General features: G+C 40.4%; 1 protein-coding gene across 1 annotated transcript in view; it reads right to left on the bottom strand.

Annotated features, from left to right (window-relative positions):
* Cad89D (cadherin-89D) overlaps positions 1 to 18160 on the bottom strand; it is a 273325-nt gene that overhangs the window by 107896 nt on the left and 147269 nt on the right. Inside the window, exons 5-7 of the mRNA XM_068226160.1 lie at positions 13159 to 13314; positions 8065 to 8173; positions 5165 to 5367 (exon numbers count right to left, since the gene is read on the bottom strand). Coding sequence (XP_068082261.1) covers positions 5165 to 5367; positions 8065 to 8173; positions 13159 to 13314 — 468 coding nt within the window. The remainder of the gene's footprint in view (positions 1 to 5164; positions 5368 to 8064; positions 8174 to 13158; positions 13315 to 18160) is intronic.

The following is an 18160-nucleotide window of genomic DNA, read 5'->3' as shown; positions in this document are numbered from 1 at the left end:
TGTAAGCGGCTAGTAACCTTAAACTGTCTTCTTGGTTTGTGACACAAGGCAAGTACCTTCAATCCGAGATATTATCTCTAAAATATGATTCTCGCACCGGCTACTCAAAATTAAAATAAAATGTTAAGAAATCTTGTAAGTTATTTTAAAGAATTTTAATGAGAACATTATCATTAGAAAATAGGAGGCCTAATAATTATATATTTATTGTAGTTAATATGAATCATCCTCGTTCCGAGTTGGTAAGATATTCAACTAATTAAATGTTGTCAGTTATAATTGAAGGTACGGATAATAAAGTTGAATTGAAGCGCATGTCCACCTCTGTAACGTGAGCTCTAAGCAACATGTCTCTAAAGCGAAGTTGCAGACCTTCATTGAGATGTGTTAACACAGCCTCCTTATTCTTAAAATGATTAACGGGCTTTTTTTTTTTTTTGCTAGTGGCTTTACAACCATTTAGCCAAGGATAATAATAATAATGTTATTTGTAAATCTACCGACACGAGGCTGACGTATTTGAGCACCTTCAAATACCAGCGGACTGAACCAGGATCGAACCTGACGAGTTGGGGTCAGAAGGCCAGCGCCTCAACCGTCTGAGCCACTCAGCCTAGCCTTTGGCCATGGAGCCGGACCTTGTACCTACTGAAGAAGTGGGATGGTAACCGTATAACTTAAGGGAAAGCTTCGGCAACTTTACCACCACAGCCGTGTGACGGGCATGCACTCAACTCAGGGGAATAGTCGCGTACTTCACGTAATGCCCCAAACCAGCATTAATTCTACCATAGTTGAGTATATCGGGGAAAAATCACTAACATTCGGCTCACACGATTCCATTTCTCTGTAAAATAAGCGTTGTAATGAATCTCTACACACATTTCTTATTAATCATATATGTTTAATATCTTTTATTAACAGAATCGATATAAATAAAATCGTAACGACCGTCTGCCTGTGCATTAATTATTTTGGCAAAATTTCTCTACAGTTATCCGTTTCAGGTGTATTAATGTCCATCTGCATATTTTCTAGCTTTGGTGTCTGTCTGTTTGTCTGAGTTCTTATAACTTGAAAACTAGTGGATACATTTCTACCAAACTTGATATTTAAAATCTACTTGTCCTTGGGTAGGTCTTAGGGTCAATATTATTTCTGAATACCTACATACCGAGCTCGATAGCTGCAGTCGCTTAAGTGCGGCCAGTATCCAGTAATCGGGAGATCGTGGGTTCGAGCCCCACTGTCGGCAGCCCTGAAGATGGTTTTCCGTGGTTTCCCATTTTCACACCAGGCAAATGCCGGGGCTGTACCTTAATTAAGGCCACGGCCGCTTCCTTCCACTTCCTATACCTTTCCCATCCCATCGTCGCCATAAGACCTATCCGTGTCGGTGCGACGTAAAGCAAATAGCAAAAAAAATGAATACCTACATTTACTGGGGGTTTATCCTAAAACGAAACCATTATTTTGCACTCTCGCAAAATATGCACATCCTAAATTAATGGAAATCTACCATCCTTAATGAAAATCAATTTCTAAAAGTTTTTTCTCATGTGCATCATTTTGATAGGAGGATTAATAAGGGAGATATCATGACCGGTCGGTTTTGCATAGCCCAAAAGGTGTTGTACGTGGAGCAGATTCCTTATTTATCTATATAAATAAAATCGTAACGACCGTATGTCTGTACATTGACTATTTGGGCGAAATTTTCGTACAGCTATCCTTTTAAGGTGTAATATTGACCACCTGAAATTTTTTGTTTTAGTTTCCTAAAAGTCCTAATTTTTACCCCTCTCCCCCAAAATCAAGATTGCAGCACAATCTGTCAGACGAGCTAGAAGATTGAAATTTCGCAAAAGTATACGTTTTAGCCTGTAGCCGACGGAAAACTTCGAAGATCTTTAAATTTTAAACTTTTTATCCCCGAAGAATATCGAAATAGGGAGACAATTTTGATGACGGTACAGACCTTCGTTTCGAGGTATTTCGTGGCTTGTCGGTAAGTCCTGTCACAAAACGGATGGCACAATCTCCGTTCAAATTGAAGTGATCTACAACTTTGATCCCATGACTTTCTGTCGTATATCTATCTCTTATATGTTAGAGTTGTCTCTATTTTTCGAATTTAAGTAAATGTTGCAATTTTTACACGCATGATTCATACCTTAAATCACTTATAGGAAAAAGAGAATCATCAAATTCTACACGATCATTGGCCCACAAAGTGGCCATATGTGAGACAAATGCTGTGTTTGTAGCTGTCACATAATTATCCGAAATGTAATGCACTGTGAGACAATCTTACCTAAATTTCACTCTACTCAACGTTTGTAACTCAATCTAATCCATGAATAGCTATTTGCTTTACGTCGCACCGACACAAATATGTCTTATGGTGACGATGGGACAAGTAAGGCCTAGGAATGGGAAGGAAGCGGCCGTGGCCTTAATTAAGGTACAGCCCCAGCATTTGCCTGGTGTGAAAATGTGAAACCACGGAAAACCATCTTCAGGGCTGCTGACAGTGGAATTCGAACCCACTATCTCCCGGATGCGAGCTCACAGCTGCGCGCCGCTGCCCGCATTGCCAACTCGCCCGGTGACCCATGAATATATGAGATACGATAACATATAATAGAACCAGCCATTTAGACTGTTAAATACGGCATCTTATGGTACTATCCGTTTGTTGATATAACGTGCCGTTTAGCAGCAGTTAATCTGTAAATGAAGGTTTGCAATATTTTAAACATGCATATACCTTTGTATGTCGATCTATATATATTTATTGATGTCGATTTGTAGCGATCAAGAAAGGGCGTGTCTGCTATTGTAATCAGTACTCCCCACATCGACTTTGACTGGCAATAGGAATGGAGTTCTTCTCCAACACCTGTATAAGTGGCATCAGTAAAGAGGGCTCACCAATGTAATAATTCCCTTCTCGATTTCACTTGCAGAAGGCAAGGGAACATGCAATTTTGTTCCAAACTCCCCTTCGCGATTATATTTGGCTGTAGGCGTCGATGGTACAATAGAAGGATAGGTTTTTAAAAAGGTACCAAGCGAGTTGGTTTTGCGATCAGGGTCATAACTGTGAGCTTGAATTCGTGAATTCGGGAGATGGAGGCTTTGAATCCCACCGTCGGCAGCCCTGAAGATGGTTTTCGGTGGTTTCAAATTTTCACAGCAGTCAAATGCTGGGGCTGTACCTTAATTAACGCCAGGGCAGCTACCTTCCTAATCTTAGCCGTTCGTCGTCCTTGTGTCACTGAAAACGTGCGATGTATTAGTGCAACGTTAAGACAAAGCAAAAATAAGTTCAGGCCCAGAATTTGTCTTGTGTGAAAATGGGAATCCCGGAAAACCATCTTCATGGTCATCGGTGGTGGGTTTCGAATCCACCTTCCGAATTAAATACGAACGTCATACCACGCAGCCAACTCGCTCGGTGATAACATTAATTATAAAATACGAGTTAAGAAATTTTTTAAAGTTAGAAATGCGTGAATTAAATTTTTGAGAGAGGAAAACACGTAACTAAACTAGATTAAACTTAGCTGTTAGACAAATAAATGGTACAAGGTATGTACAGTACACTATTTTTGAAGAAAGTCTCTGTAATGTATTACCGATCTACATGATTTGTCGATGAAAACATCAGAATCAAAAATAGAAGATTATTTCCACATAGGTTATTATCAGTGAAAGACCTTTAAATTGTGATTTAGATTTCCCATATCTACATAGAGGCGAGTACTTGAATTCATTGTAAATAAGAATTTAAATTATGTCATTATCAAATAACGGTTTTCTGGTCTTTATGGTGACATGATTTGTATTACCGCCATTTATTACGATAAATATGTTCCGTACGTTTCTGTTAATAGGGAAACATGTAAACTTTAATATTTATCTGTTATTCTTAAAAAGTTCTGCCATATAAGTTCTAGTACATTGATTGATAATTGTTATATGAATAATAAAACTGAAATCTGATAGATTCGCCACTTGAATTTCAAAAGTATACTTTTCAAATAAACAAGACAGTAGTACTGGTAGTGGTGGTAGTAGAGGTTATCGTTCGAAAGGAAAATAAAAGGTCATCATGCCCTTTTACGAAGATTTTAACAGACTCCCTTCGTGTTAACAACATTGAGTTCAACAAAATAATAATGAAATAGTTGAAGTAGTCCCAAATTACCAGACCCGAGCGAAATTGAAACGATGTTTCAAGACGTTTACAAACATTATTATGAACAACAGAATAATCTTATAGGGCCGATGACCTTCGATGTTAGGCCCCTTAAAACAACAAGCAATAATCTTATAACAGTTCGTGAATTCAGACCTGTCTGCTTTTATGTCAGCAAACAAAGTACTGTACAAAAGTCTGTTAAGAGGGAAGCCATATTTTCCCGTGTTTTGTTAATGTAACTGAAAAGCTTTTCAGTCTTTCGAACACACTAGTTAAAAATATAATATATAACACTATAATATATCTGTAAAAAATACACGCTATTTTACAGCTATGTTATAGTGTTATATATTGTATCTTTTTCTAGTGTGAAATTTTTTTTTACAAGTTGCTTTACGTCGCACCGACATATGTAGGTCTTATGGCGACGATGGGATAGGAAAGGGTTAGGAGTGGGAAGGAAGCAGCCGTGGCCTTAATTTAGGTACTAGCCGCAGAATTTGCCTGGTGTATAAATGGGAAACCACAGAAAACCATTTTCAGGACTGCCGACAGTGGGGTTCGAACCCACTATCTTTCGAATACTGGATACTGGCCGCACTTAAAGCGACTGCAGTTATCGAGCTCGGTAGAAAATTTTTAAAGCTACAATGTACAAAAGGTATGGGTAAAGCATAAAAGGCTATGAACGGTCAGCGTCTTTGATGGTGTTGATTGTGATTATTGTATTAAGAAATAGGCTTACAATACTAGGATTTCGAACGAGCTTTGAGTGATTGGGAAGCCGTATCAGGTGTGGTTTCTCATCTGGAGTTCAGTTTCCTGAGTTTATGTACTTTTTATTTGCAAAGAAAGATACGTTTCTAAAGCGAAGACATTAGTAATACAAGGCATTTTACTGCAACTCCTTATCATAAAAGAAAGAATGAGAGCTCTGCATAAATTCAATCCACTTACGGATGCCATGATAGTGAGTTCGAACTGACGATCGCCTGCATCAAAGTCTAGTGGCCGGCGCACTACAAGAGCCGCCCTATGACTGCTTTCCAGACCAAATTTGCCGTCGTCATTTCCGTCAACTATTGAGTACTGGACATCAGAGTTAGGAGTATTCGGCTTATCCTGGTCCACAGCGTGGATACCACGGAAGATGGTCAGACCTGCAATGACATTCATTCAAAATTAGCATGTTCTTGTATTCACAGGTACGGTATTAATTAGTACTTGGAGTCTTATTATCTTACCACTGAAACATGACAACATTATTCAGATTACAGTGTTAATAACACAAAAGAAGACTATTGCTGTAAGAAAATATACAGTTCTGTCTAGTATGTGTCACTCTTCAGTCCCTCAAAGCAGTCTTATGCTCGTGATAAAGCCGGGAATCAAACCCAGAGCAGAGGGATGGCAGATACCGAACTACTCTCTATCTCATCAGCAGGTGATCTATATTTTAACACAAGTTTTTAACACAATATTTTAACAATTCCTGGTTGGGTTGTGCTCTGCTGGTCTAGAAATAAGTGTTCCCAATTTTAACAAGCAGACTTGTCTTCACAATATAATTTTCTACCTCTACCGTTGACATGATATTAATGAAACTGTGTCTCTGAGAACTCGTGTCCTCAATGCGTGGTGATGGTGCGTAATAATCGTAATGTGTGCGTTTGAGCGAAACACGAAGCAAAACAAATGACAATTAACTTTCCTGGTGAAAGTATACCGTTTGGTTGCTACCGTTGTTTCACGTGAAGGACTAGGAACATAGTGATAACTATCCTCGTGTACTTAATGTGCTGAAGTCCGTCTAATAACCTGTGCAACAGTGGTGTTATCAATTGAGTGTGTGTGTGTCTATTTGCAATTACTGTTGAGTGTGGCATGCTAATAATAATAATAATAATAATAATAATAATAATAATAATAATAATAATAATAATAATAATAATAATAATAATAATATCGCATGGCCTTATTGTGAAATATAATTTTTTGAAGTTAAACAGCACTTCGTAAACCCGCCTCCGAAATCGCTCATTAACTCTGCTCTGATTGCTATTCAAACGTTCCTTTTGGACGGTACTTCCCCATTTTCTCAAATGAATGCTCTCGCAAGCGGAAAACACTATCTGTCTTCATTCAATAACAATTTCAATACGATTACAGCAACCAATCTTTCGACTGGAGTCAAATGTATACGGTTTTATTTCTTTACTGCTTTTCCCACATCTTGGTGAATTGGTGGGTGCAATCTATGTCGCATATATGGACTTGGCACACTTTTATAGGCAGGTACGCTTCCAGACGCCAACCCTGTGTGGAGGGATGTATTAGAATATTACGCGTTCGGGTGGTATATTGCGTTTAGATTAAGATGAAAACAAACACCCAGTCCATGGCCCAGAAGAATAAACCAGACATGGCTAAACCCTTCGGCCTGGCATAGACTTGAACCGGGCTGACAGTTCAGCCAATGAGACGGACTCAAATGTATATCAAATGGTAAACAGGGAAGTTAACTTCCTCCCTAGTAATTGATAACATATACTAAGGAAATAAGGTACATACTTTATCAGCTGTATATCAGTCATTTTCACCCCAAATTAACATATTTTTGAACTATTACACAGAAGAACAGAGGAAAAGAAGAGAAGAGAGTATATCTCTCAAGAGAAAGATATTTAAAACGAATGATTGATGGAAGGAAATTAGTCTGGAAGCTTGGCTAAATAGTCTGAGTAGTAGGGTTCGATTCAGAGGGCTCAAGGTTCGATTTGTGGTTGGGTCGGGGACTTCAACTCTGTCTGGTTAATAACACTGGATCGGGTACTGGATGCTTGCGTTCGTCCTATCTTCACTTACATACAACATATCACACTACAAACCACAACAGAAACACGCAATAGTAAACAAATCCCTCCATCTAGGATTGTCGTCAGGAAAGGCATCCGGCCGTAAAAATGTGCTAAATCCATACAAAGTGCCGACCCCGCGTAATAGAGAAAAGGAGAGTAATAATAATAATAATAATAATAATAATAATAATAATAATAATAATAATAATAATAATAATAATGTGTATGTTGGGTATTCAGCCCGAAGGCTGGCTTGATCCTCTGCAGCTCCTCCAACAGCTGTCATAAATAGCCTAGGCATCACTGAAGAGGCGTACTAGGGAAATGAGGAGTGAGGTAATTTCACGTTGCTTTCCTCACCGAGCCAGCCGTTGCTATTACATATCAGTCTGCCAAGCCCACTGAAATGCATGCACCAACCGACCCTATGAGCGACATTTTCACACCATTCATAACAGGGACTGGCTGCATAAGCAACGGTATTATTAGCATCACTCATACCTCAGTCACTTTCATATTGTCAAAGCCAAGGTTGAGACTGAGACAGGTCAATGAAAGTAACAAATTTGATATAGTGAAAGCCAGAAGACATAGCGCACTGTAAACACTATATCTCACCAGCAAAGGAATAATAATAATAATAATAATAATAATAATTGTGATGTATAGAAACTAAAAAATGTACAGTATTTGAAAGAAGTTTACTTCTGTATCTTTGTACCTTGCATACAAAGTTTTACTTTTCCGACGGACTTGAAAATTACACTTTGCAGGTGGTTACAACATACTGAAGTGCAGTTACATACCAAACATTCACACCCGTCAAAATTCCTTACTGTACAATTTCAAGGCCATCTGGTATATGTGTAGGGGCATGTATTTTCTTCAGAAACCTAGATAGATCAACTATACCGTGTTCTCGAATTTTCCATAATATTTGTGAAAGAGCAGAATAAACTTGCTCGGCTCATCTGCAGAATAGTAAGTAGGATAACTGACCTGTAGGCGTGAGTTCATCCACTGTCACGTGGTAAGGAGCTCCAAGGAATTCAGGTGCATGATCGTTGACGTCTTCCACGTACACCGTCACAGACAAGTATGACGATATCTGAAAGATAACCATGTATATCATTAATAGTGACGGTCACAGATCAACAAGCCCACTGAAATGCACGACGCGATTACGAATCTACTGTATCTGAAAAGCAGCGTAGTTATAAAAGAAACTTTCTGTAATTGATGATACTAGATGGGACTGTTTGTGAGATAAAGGAAGGTTCCAGATCACTGGTCTCAATGCTCATATTACGAATGGTGTATTCCTGATATAGGAGCTGCCTGACCGAGGCGGTAATGGCGTGCTCGATTCGCCCGGAAGGACGTGGGTTCGAATCTCCGTCAGGAAGTCGTAAAATTTAAGAAACGAAATTTCCACTTCCGGAGGTGCATATGGCCCTGAGGTTCACTCAGCCTACACCAAAAATGAGTACCAGGTTAATTCCTGGGGGCAAATGCGGCCGGGCGTAGAGCTAACCACTCTACCCCATCACGTGCCGAGGTTAACAATGGTGGAAGCCTTTACCTTCAACTCCTCCAAGGGCGTTCATGGCCTGTACGGAGGTGACTTTGCTTTGTATTCCTGATATGAAAATATTTGCCTCGCGTGAATCTAGCCGAAATGGAAAGTTATAATAAGTGCAAGTTACTCTATTATTTTCCTTTATGATTGATGGTTTTATAGATTATACGAGTTTTAAGTGTGAGATGAACGGGAAGTAATTGTTTCAACATGGAACTGTTCTATAGGGGTGACCATAAGTGGTAGGGAGCACAACGAAAGTCAGGATTGCAATCTTACGTCAAGGAAGAAGGTGAACTGGGTGTGGATGTTTAACTAAAAATTCTGTACCTTTTATCAAAAGAGTAGCTGTAGTTCATAAAACTCTTGATTTAATGCCATGTTAAACAAATGTTCAGCTCAAATACCACGGAGTGTACCGAGTGTTTCATACAGATAATTAGTTCAATGCAGGGGCTTCCATAGTGAAGCACGAAACGGGTAACCTGGAACAACGTAATTGTCGCGGGTAGCTGTTTCATGCATCACAACAGAAGCCTCTACAGCAGACCATATAGGCCACCCATTCCACTTTGAAATAAAACCAAACGAAGCCCCATGGCGCAACAGCACTGAAGGGCCATGGTCTACCAAGCGACTGCTGCTCAGCCTGAAGGCCTGAAAATTATGAGATGTCGTGTGGTCAGCACGACGAACCCTCTCGGCCGTTATTCTTGGATTTCTAGACCGGACTCTGAAATATGTACCTTTATAAAACTATGCCAGCTCTCATCTGGAATTGAAATCCATAGATTGGTCAGAAGTCGAACCCAGGATCTCCGAGTAAGACACAGGCACGCTATCCCAGCAATAATAATAATAATAATAATAATAATAATAATAATAATAATAATAATAATAATAATAATGACAAAGCTGGAAGACTCAGACCTTGGAAAATCTTTGGTCCAGAAGAGTCGCTAATTGACCTACATAATTTTTGGTTGAGATCGAACCAGAAACTCTGTAAAAACCGTAGAAAAAATTACGAGGACGATGAGGAAAAGGAGACAGACCTTTCATGAATACATTAGAAGGATGAATCAAGAGAGGTGGGACAAAATAATGCTCCTTCTCCAAGAAAAGTGGAAAACATAGTCTGGATGACTTACATTGGTGCACAAGAAACTAGCAGAAGTACAGTAGATGTCAAAGAAAAAAGAGATGTAGGACAGAAAAAAATAGGAAAAAGTTTGCGGGATTGAGGCATGTACCCGAAAGTCACTGGTGAAGCCACAGAACATCTCGGCGAAAAGGAAAGAAAGAAAGGAAAGACTTAAAGATCCTTGGCGAAAGGTCAAATAGAAGGGCACTCGTCTGTGTGACAGAAAGGCAAGTAGATTGTGTAAACGTGGCCCACAGATGGCCAAATCAATGAATAATAATAAAAAATAAAATAATAATAGCAATAATAATAAATAATAACTTTCCTCTAAGGTGCGTAGCGAGTTTGTATGAATTCATGGGGGAATGTGAGAATGAATGATATAGTATTTCCGTTAATAATATAAGTGTAATGCAACTCACCAAGTCATGCAGACCATCAGACTGCTACGTATGGTACACGTTATACGTTACTTGTCTCTATTACAGTTAGTATCAGCATTATTACCCTCAGTAATCTAGTTACGTACAGAACTACGATTTAGCCCATCTACATTAATGTTAAAACCTTTTCTCCACTATCATCACAATCATAATCATCACCTTATTTATTTAATCCAACCTGTTTTAAAGAATGTGGTTAAGTGTAAGAGAGGGCGGAATACCTTAAATTCGCTACTTAAATAAATAAATAAATAAATAAATAAATAAATAAATAGACATATAGATAGATAAATAAATCATTATAATAAAATAATTCACATACCTTACCCGCCATCGAATTAATGACCTTTCACACAGGGGTAAGTTTACTACTCACCTGGTCAATACATCGACACAGTTAAAGTGTATTCCTGTGTACGACCTTACGTTGTACAGCGTACAGCAATTTTCTATACATCAAATCAAATTTGACATTGTTTTCCCGTCTGCAACATCCCGAAGCTTCCTCCAATTTGTGTGCGTCCTGTACCGAGGCACTATTATACTCTTTACTTAACAGACTATTGACATGATATAAGTCACCTCCTAGGTATCACTTTCAGGAGTAGGAGTGACAAGTAATTCTAGTGTGATGAAGCCGTGAATTAACCTCGGCTAATTGTAACGAACTACCGAAAGATTAATTTGTTGCGAACCAACTTCTGTTTGTGTATGTAACTTACAAGACAGCCAGATACCAGAGAATGTTTAAGCATCTAATCTTAGTCTTATTATGGAAACATCCACTGGTTTGAGGTAATGCGAGTTTTATTATTTCAGGATCAAAATCTCATTACCCTACCTTGTTTCGCAAATTGTTTTCTAATACGCACTGATATTACCTGTTCGCTAAAGAATAGCTTTTAAGTAAATTCATCGTACACTTCTCTACGTAGAGAGGTACAACTGGTTGAACCAACGAAGGCATGAAAGTTTCTCAGACAAACGGATTTGTTGTACACATTTATTTGCCTGCTGAAGTAAGCACTTTGGTCATTTAGCTTGGGCAATAGCATGTTCTTCTGACAATCAATCAAAGGAAGCAGACTGAATAGACTCATCTTCTTCTCTTAAATACTCGTAGAATGCACTGTATTTTAACTTGTGGACTCGTTTCTTGGTCTGCAGGGCAACTTTTGCATGTTCTGATGTGCAATTTTTTAGTTCCTCGTCTAGTTGTGAGCAAGTTGAGCAAACATCAGTCTTCGGACTTCCGAAACCAATATTATAGTTACGATTCAAGATATTCCTAAAGAAGGCGTGCTTTGCCTGCAATTCAGGTTCAACAGTGGTATTGTATTGTCTCCACATTTCTTTGATATTTAGTTCACATGGCAGGTACATACGTGCCGCTGACTTGGTACGGCAGTAGTGCGGCTCTTTAGCACGAAACGATTCAATAAATTTACAGATGGCCTCACGTTTTGGTTTACTGGCATAGCTTCTTCTGTCTCCCCCTCTTCTCTCCACAGGCATTCCCCCAGATTCAAAATGACGCTTTAGTACCCCTTGAATTCTGTCCTTCTTCAATAGGAGAGCTCCCATAAATGCTTCTCGGCAAACTGGTACCATCGTTCCATCCCGTTTCCGAATAGTGTACTTGAATGTGTGAGCTTTTCCGGATCTGATATTGTTACCCGGCCTGCGTCTCGTCACTGGTATGCAAGAAACATGCTTAATAATGAAACTATCCTGCTGCAGTTTTGATGCTGTAGAGTAGAATACCGAATGAAACTTCTTCACATCCAACAAAGAAATATCTCCGCACTGGTAGGCCTTGGATTTGTGGCCGCACATTGGTGTGACAGGAGGTCCAGCCGACGAGTACCTGTGTAATAAACACCCTTTTCACTTACGAGAATGTGTATGTTTACTAAAATATCATAGGTATTTACGCATGGCCTGCATCGAAAAAGAAAGGGAAGTTTGCTTCTCAATGTGACCATAGAAGGTAATATCAGAAGCTGCACAAAGCCACAATGGTACGGGCTTTCGGGAATCGAACGTGCACTGGCCGAGATTCGAACTGCGGCCATTTTGTGAGAGGAGAACGACCGATCCGGCACAACACCGCGCGCCGACTTCATGCAGCAATACATGTTTTCTAAAGCTTATTCTAAAAGTGCAATTTCTGATACAGTTCTACAATTATGCTCACAAGAGAGGAACGTAATAACATAATGTTACTATAAGAAAACATACCTTGATATTTTTGCTTCCTTGCATTTCCACTGCTGTTCGTTACGTAATTTCTTTCTACCCTTGCCAGGGCTACACTTCTCAATACATTTATGAGGTGAATCCATTAGTAATAGACAATACACGACACTGTGTCAACACAAATGCTTCCTCACTGTCGCGCCAAGAGCTCCTCGCGCCCCTAACACATGGTTACGTATTGCCTTCCTATTGGCCGGCGGAGATGGCGGGTTATGTTATCTATCGCCGAGCGCAAGGCGTTGGAGATGGCGGAATATGAAAATAACCCCGTACTTTGACATTGAATTTCGAACTGTTAGAGCGGGATTTGATGCGTACTAATAGTATACAGCGGTGGACATGCCCACAGCAAAATCAAATCAATCTTTATCTCCATTTTCGTGAAAATTGGAGATAGGGGGTTTTGAAACTACACGATTCCTATAATGTACCTGGAAATGTGATGGTTTAGAAGTCTGATGTTAGTTTTCAGCTGCTCAGTATCATGAGGCACCTGTTCTTTTAAAATACCCACAAAATATGCATCTGGTGGTGTAAGGTCGGAAGAATTTGCCGGAAATATGTAATCGGTTCCTAGGCAGATGATGCGGATTTGGAAATATTCACACTGTACTCGCAATGTATGAATTCAACTCGTTATAATGGTGTGACAAAAGCGATGTACTCACCGTGTCTTCGCCGTCATCGTAGTCACAGACGAGGCGAAACTTGAGAACGTTGTGAGGGTTCTCGCTGTCCACCAGGTCCTCCAGGGACTTGGCCAATGTCACCGACACTACCTCGCTGTTGATCTCCTGGTGCGAGAAGTACTGAGCGTCGTCAGCCTGCAGGACACAGATCAAAACTCTTTTTAGAAAACCACAAAGATACATCATAGGTAACAGATTAAAAGAAACAGTTTTATATACATAAATTCGATGTTTAATTCCGCGTTAGACAACGTTTACAAGCTGCAGACCGTTTGAGGACCAGTGCGTGAATATAATATTTTATTCTGTCTGCTTGAACACTTATGACGGAAAACTACAGGAAGCATTTCAGTTAAACTATATATTAGAAAGCAGGGCCTCTCAGGGTGCATGCGCTTGGTGCATGCACTGTGCGCGGTGCAAAAGACGACTTCGCTTGGTTGCCCAGAGTGCAGACCCCCACTCCTCGATTTGGAGCAATAGCGCTGTCTATCTCTTTCCCCACGCCTGTCTCGCTCGCTTCATCACTTGCTGCGCAGCGCTCCAAATCCGAGCCGAATTGAACAGAGTTGAGCTGAGCTTAGCTGAGTAGCCCAGAGACGAAGCGTTGGTCCGAGCCGTGTCGAGCGGGAGCATGCACAGTGCACGGAGCTCTTGCGCCTCGATTTGCACGCGTGAGATTTTGGGCGTTTGAGAGGCCTTGAACTAAAGGATACATTTGTAAGTTCACATTATGTCAAAATCCCTGAATATATTGGTTTTTTTCAGAAAACATGACAGAAGAATTTCCAAATATTTCCCTTAATATTAGGTTTATGGAGAAACGTTCTTTCTTTCTTAATGCGTTTACCCTCCAGGGTTGGTGTTCCCTCAGACTAAGCGAGGGATTCCACCTCTACCGCCTTAAGGGCAGTGTTCCTGGAGCGTGAGACGTTGGGTTGGGGGATACAACTACGGAGGAGGACCAGTACCTCACCTAGGTGGCCGTCCCTGCTATGCTGAAGACGGGCCTTGTTAGGGGATGGGAAGATTGGAAGGGATGTACAAGGAAGAGAAACCATCCCAGCATTTGCCTGGAGGGGAAGTGGGAAACCACGGAAAACCTCTTCGAGGATGGCTGAGGAGGGAATGGAACCACCCCCTCTACTCAGTTGACCTCCTGACGCTGAGTGGACCCCGTTCCAGTCCTCGTACAACATTTCAAATTGCTTGGCAGAGCCGGGAATCGAACCCGAGGCTCCGGGGGGTGGCAACTAATCACACTAGCCACTACACCACAGAGACGCACTATGGAGAAGCATTACAGAATAAAAATGTTATAACTTTGGTTGAGTGCAAGATTTCGTTCGAGACGACGAAAGCTTGTTTGTACCAAGTCTATTGCTGTAGCTTAGATTATTGTCTGTACAAGATAAATGCCAACATAATAATCCAGAATTAGCTGATTTTTAATTGTTGGTTCTTGGTTCCTAGGTGAATTCTCAGTACTATATGAGGAGAAGCTAAGATCATTCTAAACACTAAATAATACTGCATATCGTTATCAAACACGATATTTTCTAAGACGTAAGACAATTACATCGTAAACATCAGGCCATCAACGACGGGGACTTTCTATTAGTTTACATTAGGCCCTATAGGAATGAAGTATCTATCTAGTTATTGCAGAAAACATGTAAAACTAATGTCTTGGTACTTGAAAGCAATGCAGTGAGTCTTCTTTATTTTATTCTTCTTCTACAGTACTTCTAATTCTTCTTCCCGACCTTTTCCCACTAACTAGTCGGCACTTTGTATGGATTAAGCTCATTTTTTCGGTCGGACGCCAACCCTCTATGGAGTGTTGTATTCACTATAGCGTGTTTTGTAGCGTGATGTGCTGCATGTAAACGAAGATGTGTATTAAGACAAACATACACACTCAGCGCCTGAGATAGAGGAATTAGCCAAAGTTAAAATCACCAACCCGGTCGGGAATCGAACCCGGGACCATCTGTACGGAAGGCCAGTACGCTCCCCATTCAGCCAAGAACCTGGATGAAAGGATGTAGTAAGCATAATATTACAATTATTTTCAAGACGAAGGTGATGCATCTTGGGAAGAAACCTAAGAGATGCAATGTCAAAGGGTATTTTCGAGTACATATGACGTGCTTTCGCCCAGAATGATAGTGTACTTATGACATTGAATCAAAGTGTATCGCGGCTAATTCAGTGAACTCCAGTTCTGTAAGAAAGAAGTGAGCCCCTAGACAAAAGTATACATTGCGTAAATGCCTAATTAGGCAGGAGGACCATTGCAAGTGCGGTACCGTACTGCGTGCACATTTCCACGGGGCTTTCTTCCCGCCGGAACGGTCCGGAACGCGCTCCAGTGAACGTGTAGAATTAAAACGGTTGCTAACACATCTTTCTTTCTTTCTTAACCTGTTTACCCTCCAGGGTTGGTTTTTCCCTCGGACTCAGCGAGGGATCGCACCTCTACCGCCTCAAGGACAGTGTCCTGGAGCGTGAGACATTGGGTCGGGGATACAACTGGGGAGAATGACCAGTACATCGCCCAGGCGGCCTTACCTGCTATGCTGAACAGGGGCCTTGTGGAGGGATGGGAAGATTGGAGGGGATAGACAAGAGGGAAGGAAGCGGCTGTGGCCTTAAGTTAGGTACCATCCCGGCATTTGCCTGGAGGAGAAGTGGGAAACCACGGAAAACCAATTCCAGGATGGCTGAGGTGGGAATTGAACCCACCTCTACTCAGTTGACCTCTCGAGGCTGAGTGGACCCCGTTCCAGCCCTCGTACCACTTTTCAAATTTCGTGGCAGAGCCGGGAATCGAACCAGGGCCATCGGGGGTGGCAGCTAATCACACTAACCACTACACCACAGAGGTGGACTGCTAAACATATACCTTATATAAATATAGTATTTCATAACTAGATCTGTTCTAATTTTTTCTTAGTTATGTTCGTATACAACAGAAATCAAGGATCAATCAAAAGGGAAATCTCATAGTTTGACTCGATAATTTTTTTAAAATAGCTTTTCATTTCAGTTCCAATAAGGTCTGTTACATTGATACAATCATTCAACAAATTCAATACCATTCATTTCTTGGAGGTCAGTTTCTGATTAGGTATCATTAAAAACGTATTTTCATTGCAACTTTATATGCTGTTCCGAAACAAAACTCCCGAGTATTATTTCATGCAAGACGGAGTAGGTCTACTATTCTATAGTATCTCATTAAATATCAGCTTTCTCGGCCCAGTTGACCAGAACTCACACCTCCCCCTTTCCGTGATTTCGGTCTGAATTTAAATCCTGTAGAATTTTTTTTCAATTTGTTTTACTTTGCACCGAAACAGATAGATCTTATAGCGACGATGGCATAGAAAAGGGCTAGAAGTGGGAAGGATGCGGCCGTGGCCTTAATTGAGTGTTGCCGACAGTGAGGTTCGAACCCACTGTCTCCCGAATGCAAGATCACAGCTGCGCGACCCTAACCGCACGCCAATCTTGTAGAGTACCTTGTCAGAAGTCTACTTGAGAAGGTGCTCAAATACGTCAGCCTCCTGTCGGTAGATTTAATGGCACGTAAAAAAAACTCCTGCGGGACAAACTTTCGACACCTCGGCGTCTTCGAAAACCCTTTAAGTAGTTACTGGGACATAAAAAAATAATAACATTATTATTTGTATTTGATATCTTATTCAGAAGTTGAAAGTAACGGACATGAAGGTGGCGAGAATGATTGCTGGTACAAACAGGTGGGAATAATGTCAGCAGGGTACAGTGAGGAGATAAAGGCTAAGGCAGGAATGAACTCGATGGGTAAAGCTGTACCATATAAACTAGTTTCGCTATAGGAATAATGTGAGGTGAATAGAGGAGAATATTGAATTGGGTTTTCGAGGGTAAGAGAAGTAGAGGGAGACCAAGGCGATGATGGATAGACTTGGTTTTTAACGATTAAAAATGTGTAACTAAACGAGGCCGCTGAGTCAGTTATAAACAGAGGATTATGGAGGCGTTTATTTAATTCACAGAGGCTTGCAGACTGAACACTGAAAGGCACAATATTCTATAATGAAGGTGTATGTATATAGAAAGAAAAACGCTGAAAATATTGAAGGTAAACCGAGGGAGAGATAGTGGGTTCGTATCCCACTGTCGGCAGCCCTGAAAATCGTTTAGTATGGTTTCCCAGGCTGTCCCTTAATTGAGCCCAAGGCTGCTTCCTTCCCACTCCTAGCCTTTTCTTTGATGTTGTCACCATAAGACCTATCTATGTCGGTGCGACGCAATAAAAATACGGTAACGAATATTTTAAACGTGCGATGCTTCGCCCCACTAGAAATTACGTAACGTGGTGAAAGTTCCCGCCCAGCGAATCGCCATCATTTCGACCACTTGGTTCATGATTCATATTTCAATATTACATCAGTCCCTAACTGATTTACGTCATGTACGTTCATAAACTAATGAAAGAGATGGAATTTACTGTGTTCGCCTGTACGGTACTGTGTTGTGTTACCAGCTGGTTAATAAAATGTACATTTTCTGAGAAACTGAGGCAGATGTATCCTTGTTTTAAAGTTGCATGCAGTGAATGTGTACAAGATGTGTAATATGACATTGTTTTGTTGCAGTTGGATATGAAGGTGCTGATGATCCTGAAAGATCAACATCGGGAAACGAAAAAGAAACAAAAGCAGCTAGGCCCAGAGCTGTATCACATGACATTGAATCATTCTTTGCCCATAAAGATTCTTACAGAGACAAGAAAGTTCAGACAAGAGAGGCAACATTAGTAATTTATACAGCGTGTATTTATCAATCTTGCAGTTTCATGAACTCTGCACCTGAATTAAATATTATCAATAGTTAAAAAATCACATAACTTATTCTGAAAGAATCTCCTAAATTAGGAAATTTTGGCGTGATAACCTACTTCCAACACCAAAAATTGAAATTATTTAAT

This window comes from Anabrus simplex, chromosome 1 (genome assembly GCF_040414725.1).
Source record: "Anabrus simplex isolate iqAnaSimp1 chromosome 1, ASM4041472v1, whole genome shotgun sequence".
Classification (NCBI taxonomy): domain Eukaryota; kingdom Metazoa; phylum Arthropoda; class Insecta; order Orthoptera; family Tettigoniidae; genus Anabrus; species Anabrus simplex.
Note: the sequence above shows the minus strand (reverse complement) of the source record. Positions and strands in the feature narration are given on the sequence as shown.